The following is a 12187-nucleotide window of genomic DNA, read 5'->3' on the forward strand; positions in this document are numbered from 1 at the left end:
ATAAACCTAGCTATTGTAACACTTTTAGATACGTTTTGATTTGGTCCTATAAACTTAAGTCGTATAAAATATATTCTTTTAGGACGCTTCTACATTTTAGGCGTCTTATAAAATCAATTTTGTTGTCGTGTCTAGTTCCAAAGTATCAAGCTCTGCAGTGCTCAACAACCTTAATCTCGAATCCACAGTAGCCGGCTAAGATAACACGAATGTGAAAAGAAATCCACTTCATCGAGCATATGGGTTACTTAACCTTTTACGAACAAATTTGCTAACCATGAAGTGTAGTTTGGAAAGATAGAAAATGGATTATATTATCGCGATATATGCAGAAAAATCAAGTTCTCAAGGCTTATGATCCTATATTTCTATGAGAATCTTTAGAGATACCATTATCACAAAGTTCCTCCCGATTAGCATATTACATGAACAACGGGCTTCGTTTTTAGTTGACTGTATTCCCTCTTGATCCGTAGATGCGCACTCTTTCGATCTCGACTTGAGATTAAGAGTTGTTTTCTATGGCTAATGTGTGCACTTGTCAAAGATCTCACCACATCTATATGGAATAATTGACAAGTATAGTATTTTGATTAAAACCCAGTAGTTAAATTCAAGAAAAATTGAGTCAAAGAGCTTTTAATTGGTTTCATAATGATTTGGTATCCATTTCTTATAAGTATGGTAGATGAAGTTGGTGGTGGTGGGACAAACTGTGTGATCAAAATAAGAGGCTTTTGTTTCTCCACATCATTCCACAATTCAATCCTTCAAACAAACACATCATGTTCACATTAATTACCAGTAGTACTACAACCATTGCCTTATTCATATATACTTTCAGGGTTAAGTTGTTCATCTCATCCAGTTTTCTTTGCAAAGTTTTGGTTTTAGTTTATAGAATCATTCAGCCATACCATCAATGGCATCTTCTTCAACTTCATCCATTCACAAGAGCATCTTTAAGTACGATGTATTTTTGAGTTTTAGAGGTGAAGACACTCGTAAAACATTCATTGGTCATCTTTATGACGCTCTTAAGCGAGAAAGCATTGAAACTTACAAGGACGACATGGACCTCGAGAAAGGGAAAAAGATCAGTAAAGAGCTCATTCAAGCCATCCAAGACTCGAGATTCCATGTCATTGTTTTCTCCAAGAACTATGCATCTTCATCGTGGTGCTTGGATGAGCTTGTCAAGATTATGGAGTGCCAAAAGACGATGATTGGGCATACTGTTTACCCAATCTTCTATGATGTGGAACCCACTGAAGTCCGCAAACAAAGTGGGGAATTTGGAAAAGCCTTTGCCAAATATGAAAAGGCCGAGGCTACTCAGAAATGGAGAGAAGCTCTGGTAGAAGCGACATCTTTCAGTGGCTGGGACTTAATGACCATTGCTGATGGGTAATTCCTTCATTGTATCTATGCAATATTCTTTCATTTTGTTTCTTCTCGTGTTTTATCGTCAAACTTTGAATCTATCTAACTTGAATACTCTTCTCGATAGAATAATTTGAAATGTGATTATATGTGACACTGTTATAGTTACTTCTTATGTGTTTGTATTTTGTAGATATACATGTAATTATTCATGTTGAAGTTTGAGAAAGCTAATTGATTCTTCTTTAACATATATATATACAGGCAAGAAGCTGAATTTATCAAAAAAGTTGTTAAAGAAATTTCAATTAAGCTACCTTCCATCAGCACTGCTGATTATAACTTAGTAGGCATGAGGACTCGGATAGATCACGTGGTTTCATCTTTAAACACTTTTCGTGATGAGTTTTGCATGATGGGAATCGTGGGGGTGGGAGGTAGTGGAAAGACAACTTTGGCCAGAGCTGTTTTTGATCAAATATGCAATGAGTTCGAAGGTAGCAGCTTTGTTGAGAACGTTCGGGAATGTTCATTAGGTTTGAACTCATTGCAACAACAAGTCCTTCGCAACGTGTTAAAGCAAGACGTTATTGTAACTGGTCTTACAGACGGGAAAATCAAGATGAAAAGGCATATGCTAGGTAGAAAGGTTCTTGTTGTTCTAGATGGTGTGGATAATATAGACCAACTTGAGGCCTTAGCTGGTGAGCCTAATTGGTTTAAGCGCGGAAGTAAAATTATCATTACAACAAGAGACAAGCAAATACTAGTAGCGCACAAAGTAGTGAAAGTTATTCACGATGTCAATCTATTAACACACGACGAAGCAATTTGCCTCTTGAGTAGGCGTGCATTTGGGACAGAGATTCCGATTCCAGGGTATGAAAAGCTATCAGCGAAAGTTGTAAGTATTGCTGATGGTCTTCCTTTGACGATTACAACCGTGGGTTTGAATCTCTATGTATGGATAGATACCTTAAAAGGACTAGAAAAAATTCCATTTGATGGAACTCTACAAAAGTCACTGTTAAAATCCATCCATGCAAAGGAAGATCTCAAGGACATATTCCTAGATGCTGCATGCATATTGAAAGGTTGGAAGGAAGATGAAGCAATTAGAGTGCTTGAAAGCTATGGATTTAATGATATACATGGTTTGAGTGTTTTCTTTAAGGGAAAATCTCTCGTAACTATTTCTCATGATAAGAACTCGGGCATGCACGATCATATAGAAGAAATGGGGGGGCACCCTGTTCGCCATTTGTACCCTCATGATCCTGACAAGCATAGCCGACTGTGGTATAAGAAGAAAATCAATGATACATTGGCGAATAATCGGGAAAAGGGAAATTTTATTGGTAAGGGAGAGAAAACCAACACTTTTTCATTTGTTAAGACGCAAATCACAACATTGGATCTTAATGGATGCGAGGATTTGTTAGAACTTCACTTGCCCCATGAATGTCCACAGCTCAAAACATTGAATCTTGAGGGATGTAGGGCTTTGGTAGAACTTGGCATGCCCGATGAATGTCCACAACTCATAACATTGGATCTTAATGGATGTGAGGATTTGTTAGAACTTCACATGCCGCTTGAATGTCCACAACTTGAAACATTGAATCTTGAGGGATGTAGGGCTTTTCGAAAACTTGACATGCCCGGTGAATGTCCACGGCTCATCACATTGGATCTTAATGGATGTGAGGACTTGTTAGAACTTCAAATGCCACGTGAATGTCCACAGCTCAAAACATTGAATCTTGATGGATGTATGGGTTTTCGAAAACTTGGCATGCCCGGTAAATGTCCTCGGCTCATCACATTGAATCTTAATGGATGTGAGGATTTGTTAGAACTTCACATGCCGCGTGAATGTCCACAACTTGAAACTTTGAATCTTGAGGGATGTAGGGCTTTTCGAAAACTTGACATGCCCAGTGAATTTCCACGGCTCATCACATTGAATCTTAATGGATGTGAGGATTTGTTAGAACTTCACATGCCCCTTATATGTCCCCAACTTGAAACATTTAATCTTGAGGGATGTAGGGGTTTAGTAAAACTTGACATGCCCGGTGAATGTCCACGGCTCATAACATTGGATCTTAATGGATGTGAGGATTTGTTAGAACTTCACATGCCCCGTGAATGTCCACAGCTCAAAACATTGAATCTTGAGGGATGTAGGGGTTTGGTAAAACTTGACATGCCCAGTGAATCTCCACAACTCAAAACATTGAATCTTAAGGGATGTAGGGGTTCTGTAAAACGTTTTGCTACATATAGCCGTGAATAACACTCACACCCACAACATGAGTCTCCTCTACCATGCTCCAGAGATGATTTTGACAAGCTCCAAAAGGCCAAAAAGTCAATTCACAAAGCTGTAAGAGGTACTTTCTCCCCTTCAATTCTTTTAATCATCTTACTTTGATTTGCATCATGAAATTTATATGACAAAAATTAATTAATTAGTTGGGTTAAAAAATCAATACATGTGTTCCTTCAACGGATTCATTTCAAGAAGGATTGGAGGATCGTCAAGAGCCATTAATCTGTTTGCGACTCCATGAATTATTCGCTCAGCCAAAAGATCTACCGTCCACTTCCACCACTTTCAAGGTATCAATTCTAGTCTTTCTTTTTTGTATGAAGCTTCTTCTTATCAAATCTTTATTCTGTTGGAGAGAGAATTATGGCAGAATGAATGGATTTTCATCAAATCCTTAAGAGTTCTGGAAAATTCTTTATTTTGGGAAATCAATGGTGTTCTTGATCAAAGTGCTGGAGTTTTAGTGATTTTCTGATTTGGGAATGATATCTAGTCCTTTGAATTTGATATATGTTTATGGAATGTTTAGAATGTATATAAATCATGTATTGCTTCGAGTTAAGCTGATCTTGGATATTGTATCAAAGGAAATCGATTAGAACGGGTGATAAATGGGATTTTCTGGTTAAAAATGAGTTTTGGTCTAGAGTAAGACTAACAGTAGCCTACGTGACTTGCACCGCGACTTGGGGTCACGTGCCTCTGTCCGATCTCAAACTCATTGTTGGAAGCATTTTGGATGTGCTTAAGGCATATTATTATAGGGTATTTGAAAGCTTCTAGTGTGATAAACTCTTGGGTGTAACAAAAACCATTATATATATGATAAATTTAGGTACTCGGTTTGAGGAATTGTGGTCTTTTGAGCTTGTTTTGGAGCTTGGACATGAAGTGAGTTTCTTGTACGGGTTTTACTAAAAATGCAAGATATATATTTGACGCTATATGACGATATGTGAAATGAATGTGCAAGATTTTATGAAATGTTATTTGACAAAAATTGGAAATGTATATCTGTTAAATATGCGCAGTTAATGCTATCTGTTGATGCTTGTATGTGCGTGAAGTCGGTGAGTGGTACATCTGTGAGCTTAAAAAGGAATGTATTCCGGGTAGAGTTTACATTCATTTTGAGTTACAATTTAGCGGGGTCTTGTCAGCGCTTAAGATGGAATGTAGTCCATGTAGAATGTCCGGCGTTGTCTATGCTTAAGATGGAATGTAGTCCAGGTAGAAAATGTAATGGGTAAAAAATGTGGATCAAAATCACTATGATTACTGTTCTTCTATTTCCTAAAACAAAGAGTTTTACGTTCTTTTGCAGGCTGATCAGGTGGTGTCGTTGTGAGCGTTGAGTTATGATGTTGGTTTGCTGTCGTCTTTCTTGTTTCTTAATTCATTGATTGGAGCTATAACATGAATGATACTAGTAGTGAAGGTCGGGTAATCACTCTATCAATGAGTTCTCACCCCACTTCTTAAGCATTTTGCTTTTTATACATAACTTTCACTGTTTTATGGTTGTAGATCATTAATTACAAAAGCTTTATACTTTTAACTTGTTCAACTTGTCTGTTTTGAAATGCATACAGGATTGAGAACCGGTTGCTGCTACAGCCAAGGCAAAGGAGGAATGAAGAAAGTGAGGTAGAGGTTAATCCAAATACAGTGATTCGGGAGCAATCTGTATATTAACAGAAGCTGATTGAGAAGCTGGAGAATTATAAATATATAGTGTGAGGTCCCAAAAAAAATGAAAAACTAAGTAACACCCTAGTAACCGTTCATGTGGATGGTATGTACATGTGCATATGTAAGCAATTTTTCCGGTATGCGCATGTGAATAAAAACCAAAAAAACAGCTTCAATTACTTGTATGTGCATGTGCCTACTGTCCAGATGAATGGTTATCAGTCTGTTCCTTAGTTTTTCATCTTTTGGGGGGGTTTTCCCCTGAAAATCCCTCTCTATATATAAGTTATATATAAAGACTTGAATGTTTAAACTATATATGTACCTAAACCATGACGTTCAAGTGTGTTAATCCAGGGGTGCACCTTAACAATCTTTTGACTTAAGTTGCGAAGAACACCTGCATTGCAGTTTTAAATGAAGAAGGTTTCTTTATGTAAATGACCCATGTATGAAAGAAATCAAAAGTTTGAGGCTTTTCTATATATTTAAACTTTCAACTTGCGAAGAACACATATGTCGGTTTTGATTTTACATGATAACATGAGGAGAAAAGTGATGTGAATGTATTATCCAAGCTTTGATTTACAGTTTGGCCACAAAGCTCTAAACAAAGAGTTCATTTCTTTCTACTTGGATGTTGAGTAATTTTTGGTATCCTTTTTCATTGAGGAAACTTAAATATTTTAGAAACACAGGAACGTCTATTTTGTGAGTATTCGTCATGAACACTCACAAAATAGGTGGTCCATGTGTTCCTAAGGTTCCCAAATTATATGTAACTCGAAGATCAGTTCTGAAGGTTAATTTAAGGGACACTGAGCAGGAGCGGACCCACTCGATTGTATACACGTTGGCATGGGCCACCGCTTCGTTCTTCTGTTTAAATCTAGAAAATTATAGGGTCGCGAAAAATGTCACTGTATCAATCTGTTGCGTGACATCATATATATATTTTGAAACTACAGTGAGGAAAATTTTCCTTTGGTAGAGTTGGTTTGCAAGATTCGAGCCCCGAGTTCAAATCTTGTTAGTCTCATTTTCTTAGTTTTTAGCTTTTAATTTCATATTTATTATGTTTACGAAAAAAAAATTTGCAATAAAAGTGGTGAAAAACCATTGCCTTCTTGATATACACTCTTGAGGGTTATACATCTCATTTGATTTTCCTTGCAATATTCATATCGGATAGAATATTTCGCCAACAAAGTTTTGATTTAAAGGTTCCTTCAAGCATTACCTTCAATGGCGTCTTCTTCAACTTCATCTATTCACAAGAGCTTCAAGTATGATGTGTTTTTGAGTTTTAGAGGTGAAGATACCCGTAAGAACTTTGTTGATCATCTTTATTATGCTCTTCAGCAAAAACGCATTCACACTTACAAGGATGACGAGAGAATCGAGAAAGGGGTAAGGATCAGTGATCAGCTCATGAGATCCATTGAAGACTCAAGATTCCACGTCATAATTTTCTCCAAAAACTTTGCATTTTCATCTTGGTGCTTGGAAAAGCTTGTAACGATTATGGAGTGTCAAAAGACGCACGAGCAGACTGCTTACCCGGCGTTTTATGATGTGGAATCCTCTGAAGTCCGCAAACAAATAGGGGAATTTGGAAAAGTCTATGCCGAACATAATGAAAAGAAAGCGGCTGCTGGGAAATGGAGGAAGGCTTTGGAAGAAGCAGCCAATCTGGGTGGGTGGGAGTTAAAGAACACTGCTGATGGGTAATTTGATGTGTTAAATGATCAAGGTATCACCACTAGTAGTGTTGAGAGGAGTCCGAATATCAAGATGTTGAATCTCGAAAGATGTGATGCTTTTGTGGAACTTCACATGTCTGTTGAATGTCTAAAGCTCAAATCCCTAAATCTCAGTCATTCTAAGTTGAGAACCCTTGACCTTAAGAGAAGTCTGAATCTCGAGACGTTGAATCTTGAAAGATGTGAAAAGTTACCGGAAGATCTTGGGCGATTAGAATGTTTAGAGAAGCTAATCATACCAGATTGTGTATTTTTACGAGATATTCCAGACAGCATCCGTAAGATGAAACGTCTTCAATATTTTCATCTCCGGTACTGTGTTATTGTTGAAAAATTGCCAGAGGAACTTGGACAGTTAAAATGCTTAGATGAGTTGAATGTAGAAGGTACAAGCATAAGACATCTTCCGCAAAGCATTTTTGTTTTGAAAGGTCTGCGTGTTGTTGGGTTTAGATGGCTTCTTGAGTTGTGTGGTTTTAAAAAATCCGAGATACAAAACTCAGAACACGAAACATTCTACTACATATAGCGTGAATAACATTCAGGCAGCCACAACCGGAGTCTCCAAGGCTGATTTTGAAAAGCTCTGAACGCCCAATGAAATACTTTCGTCTTCTTCTTGTAATCATCTTACTTCGATTTGAATTCAAGTCATTGAAATTGAAATTGTTTATTGGTTTTTATGCACGTGTGCAGACAAATTGCTTACAAATTACTTGTATGCACATGTGCATACCATCCAAAATAAACAGTTACCAGGGTATTACATAGTTTTTCATTTTTTTGCAGTTCCGTGAACCCAACCCATATATTAATAGAGTTCTTAGATCTACACTTTTGCCCACAACGTTCTGAACAGGAAATTCGTTTCTTTACAGAAATAGTGACATGGTCTGAAACTTTCGTACACGAGGCTACTTATAAAGGGCGTACAAAATTTGCATGAAATTGTCCGAAAATTGATACAAGTTCGTATTTTTTGTGTACTTCATAGCATAGATTGTAGAACTAGAAAACAATTCTCAGCTCTGCTTACTTATATGACTAGAGTTTGACCTCCTGTTGTACTCACCAACCAGCTTTGAAAATGAAGATGACTTCTCTTCTAACAATTTTGTAGGAGAATCGTATTCTTCGATCAAGCCTGCAAATTATGGGTTTAGATAAAGAAGTCAGAATCACAGTTCTTTGACAACAATTGTGGCCACTGAGTTTATCTGTGGTCAGAGTTTGCCAGGATTAGTCTAGGCATAGCCTGGGACACTCTTCAGAAAATAAAAGAATAGGAGCACCCCAAGGGCTCAATATGACAAGACTGAGTTCACACAAACCRTTGTTCAAAACCAAAACCATGTCACCGTTGACCACAGAGGTGATTCTATGCGCGATTGTTATGACAGTAGAGTCTGAGAAGTGTTCCCTAAGCGTTTTCTGAATCATGTTATCCGTTGCTGTATCAACYGATGCAGTGGCCTCATCAAGAACCAGTATCTTGCTTTTCTTGAGTAGTACGCGGCCAAGACAGACCAGTTGCTGTTGACCCGTACTCCAATTCTCTCCATTTTCGGTAACTGTGGCAATTTTGGAAACACGGGTTCTGAAAATTTTGTAMCTTTTTGCAAATAACTTTYTGTTAAAATTGGTGGGRATGATGASGAACCTGTTGAATCGAGTTGACCTTCCTTCTTTCTAACCTCGTCTCCRATCTGGCATTTATCAAGAGCCTGAAATGTTCGATGAACTACATGTAACTAATAGCATACAAATCATATTACAGGCACTAGAACAAGATTGGTTTTATAGGACGTCTAAAATGTCTAAGCGTCCTAATAAAATACTCTATAGCACTTCAGTTTATACAACCAAAMCAAAAAACGTCCCATCTAAATGTGTTACAATAGATTTATACATAGGACGTGTTTAGGCGTTTTAACAAGTTTCTTAGAATCCTTTTAAAATAAAGTATTGTATTAATTACATTATATGACAATATTTAAAAGTATCCTATAAACACAAGTGTCGTATAAAAAGATGGGTTTATAGGACACTTATCAAAAGTGTCCTATAAAATGGCTAATATGACACTTTAATTTATAAGCGTCCAAAAAAAACTTGTTAAAACGCCTAAAAGCATCCTATAAACCTATTGTAACCATTTTAGACAAAACACCTTATAATTTGGTCATATAAACTTAAGTTCTATAAAGTAATTTATTAGGACACTACAAAAAAATCGGATTTATAGGACACTCCAAAATTCTAAACGTCATAATAGACCTCTTTATAGGACTTAGTTTATAGGACCAAAAAAATGAAGTGTCCTATCTAAAGGTGTTGTATGAAGTTTGTATGACGTTTTTTGATGTCGTAATAAGTTTTTTAGGACACTTTTAATATAAAGCGTCCCATTATCAACTTTATTGGACACTATTCGAAAAATTGTCCTATAAAAACAAGTGTCTTATAAAAACAATTGAGTTTATAGGACAATTTCTCAAAAATGTCCTATAAAGTTGCTAATGCGACACTTTACATTAAAAATGTCCTCAAAAACTTGTTAAGACGTCCAAAAGCGTCATATAAACTTATTACAACGCCTTTAAATAGGACGTTTTATATTTTGGTCCTATAACGCGATCTATTGAGACACTTAGGGATTGAGGGTGTCCTATAAAACCAACTTTGTTGTAGTGACACTTGGATATTTCAGGCGTCCTATAAAACCAATTTTGTTGTAGTGAGGCCGGTATAAGTCGTTTAATCAATCAAGAGTACCTCCCAAATCTGATCATCTGAATGTTCTTCAAGTGGGTCCATGTTAGTTCGTATAGTTCCATTGAACATAGTTGGATCTTGAGGGATTATGCTTAATCTAGATCGTAAATCATGGAGCCCGATTGATGATATATTAATCCCATCTATCAGAATCTCCCCGCTGGCAGGTTCAACAATACGAAAAAGCGTTTGTATYAGAGTAGATTTACCACTTCCGGTTCTCCCAACGATTCCCGTCTTTGTACCTCCGTGGAATGTGCACGTAAGGCCTCGCAATACAAGTGGCATGTGCAGCGCATATCGAACCTATCCATGGACTATTAATTTTTATAGCATCTTATTTCACTGGAATGAAACAATACACTACAACAAAATTGATTTTTATAGGACGCCTAAAATGTAAAAAAATTATATGACCAAACTAAAAAGCATCCTATTTTGAGAGTATTACAATAGCTTTATAGGACGCTTTTAGACGTTATAACAATTTTTTACGACGCTTTTGTAATAAATTGTCGTATTAACTACTTTACAGTTTACAGGACACTATTTGCAACGTGTCCTATAAAATGATGGTCTATAAGACACTTCTCAAAAGTGTCATATAAAATAGCTAATAGGACACTTTATTTCGGAAGCAGTTCTAAAAGAACTTGTTAAAACGCCTAAAAACGTCTTATAAACCTATTGTAACGCATTTAGATAGGATGCTTTATAGTTTGATCCTATAAACCTAAGTTATACAAAGTATTCTATTAGGACGCTTAAACGATCTAGGCATTCTATAAAGCCAATTTTGTTGTAGTGATAGAAATATATTGATTACCTGCAGATTGTGGATATCGATTTTTCCTTGCGATGGCCAGAAGTGACGAGGTCTATTTGAGTCTATAACAAGAGGAGGCTCGCTAAGGATAGAACTGTATTGAAATATTCTTTCCACCGATATAAATCGTATTTCCACATTGCAAAGTTTTTGTATTGCCCATCCTTGTATCTTGTTCAAATATAGTCCATATGTCACTGCTAATCCCGCAGTTCCTTCAAATTTGTTTCGAGGGGGTGAGTCGTTTATGAAAATTACGAAATTGTCCTTGCTAACATTCTATCACGAGATAAAATATATAGAGTTTACGATGAAACATAATTCTATACAAACTAGGAAAGGTAAATATATACAAAGAGTGAGGTTGAGGAGTGAGGTCGAGGGGAAAACCTCCAGAAGTACGAAAAACTGAAAACACTCTAATTAACCATTCATTAGTATCGTATGCACACGTTTATACAAGTAATTTGTCCAGCATAGCGAATAGAAATCATGAAAAAAAATTCAATTACTTGTATGCACATGTGCATACCGTACAGATGAATAGTTACTAGGGTGTTCCAAAGTTTGTTTTTTGAGGTTTTCCACTGAGCCTGACCCTTTTTACATATTTATTTATCTATTAAGAGTTTATGCCATTAAATCGTAATCTAGGTATGCCATTAAAAATTACTTACTTGGATCAATAGTTCCTTGAGGAACGGAAACTAGAAAAACCAGAGTGAAGGCGAACATAAAAGAGGACAGCATATCCAAGCGTAAGCCGAGCCAATCCAACACGCCAGCCACATGTAACTTTGGTCTAGAATAGTCGTCAATTAGCTTCAAGCACATGTCTTCAAATCTGCATTTCTGATCAAAGCTTCTAATTGTCGTCGATCCAGAAATTGTTTCAGAAAAATGTTGTATGACCGGGGCTTTGCATACTCCAACTAGTCTTGCTAGTTCTCGTGCTGAAGGTATGTAATATTGCTTCAAATACAAAAAAAAAAATACGTGTAAAACAGAAGTTGCAAATATAGTAATAAGATTATCATATATATATATATACACACACACACACACACATATATATATAGAGAGAGAGAGAGAGAGAGAGAGAATGTGTGTGTGTGAGGTTCAAGGAAAACCCCCTCAAAAAATGAAAAAATGAGAGGAACACCTCAATAACTGTGCATCTTTACAGTATGCACATGTGCATACAAGTAATTAAAGATGTTTTCTGGTTTCTATACATGTGTGCACATTATACACATTAGCATAATGGAAAATTACTTGCAAATTACTTGTATACACATGTGCATACCTTACAGATGAACGGTTACTAGGACGTTCCTTAGTTTTTTTTCATTTTTTGCGGTTTTCCCCTAAACCTGACTATATATGTATGTATATATATATATATATATATAT

General features: G+C 36.4%; 3 protein-coding genes across 3 annotated transcripts; 2 read left to right on the plus strand and 1 right to left on the minus strand.

Annotated features, from left to right (window-relative positions):
• The first annotated feature begins 922 nt into the window (after window positions 1-922).
• Window positions 923-3682, plus strand: LOC112503215 (TMV resistance protein N-like). Its single transcript, XM_025107279.1, has 2 exons — window positions 923-1407; window positions 1648-3682. Exons 1-2 carry the CDS (start codon window positions 923-925, stop codon window positions 3680-3682), a joined length of 2520 nt encoding a protein of 839 aa, XP_024963047.1.
• A 2946-nt stretch (window positions 3683-6628) lies between these two features.
• Window positions 6629-8119, plus strand: LOC112503216 (toll/interleukin-1 receptor-like protein). Its single transcript, XM_025107280.1, has 2 exons — window positions 6629-7137; window positions 7963-8119. Exons 1-2 carry the CDS (start codon window positions 6656-6658, stop codon window positions 8117-8119), a joined length of 639 nt encoding a protein of 212 aa, XP_024963048.1. The 5' UTR covers window positions 6629-6655.
• LOC112503218 (ABC transporter C family member 3-like) lies at window positions 8099-11746 on the minus strand (the record flags this gene model as incomplete). Its single annotated transcript, XM_025107281.1, has 6 exons — window positions 8099-8317; window positions 8505-8744; window positions 8834-8897; window positions 9949-10254; window positions 10775-10989; window positions 11452-11746. Coding segments are annotated over 6 exons (1242 nt in total), but the record flags the coding sequence as incomplete, so codon positions are not given.
• Window positions 11747-12187: the final 441 nt, after the last annotated feature.

The sequence above is a fragment of the Cynara cardunculus genome, unplaced genomic scaffold (assembly GCF_001531365.2).
Source record: "Cynara cardunculus var. scolymus isolate 2C unplaced genomic scaffold, CcrdV1 Un_Scaffold_2684, whole genome shotgun sequence".
Lineage (NCBI taxonomy): Eukaryota > Viridiplantae > Streptophyta > Magnoliopsida > Asterales > Asteraceae > Cynara > Cynara cardunculus.

Coding starts and splice junctions, on each gene's coding strand:
- LOC112503216 (XM_025107280.1), top strand. CDS start 6,656: ATGGCGTCTTCTTCAACTTCATCTATTCACAAGAGCTTCAAGTATGAT. Junction 7,138..7,962: donor TTAAAGAACACTGCTGATGG/GTAATTTGATGT, acceptor ATTTTTTTGCAG/TTCCGTGAACCCAACCCATA.
- LOC112503215 (XM_025107279.1), top strand. CDS start 923: ATGGCATCTTCTTCAACTTCATCCATTCACAAGAGCATCTTTAAGTAC. Junction 1,408..1,647: donor TTAATGACCATTGCTGATGG/GTAATTCCTTCA, acceptor ATATATATACAG/GCAAGAAGCTGAATTTATCA.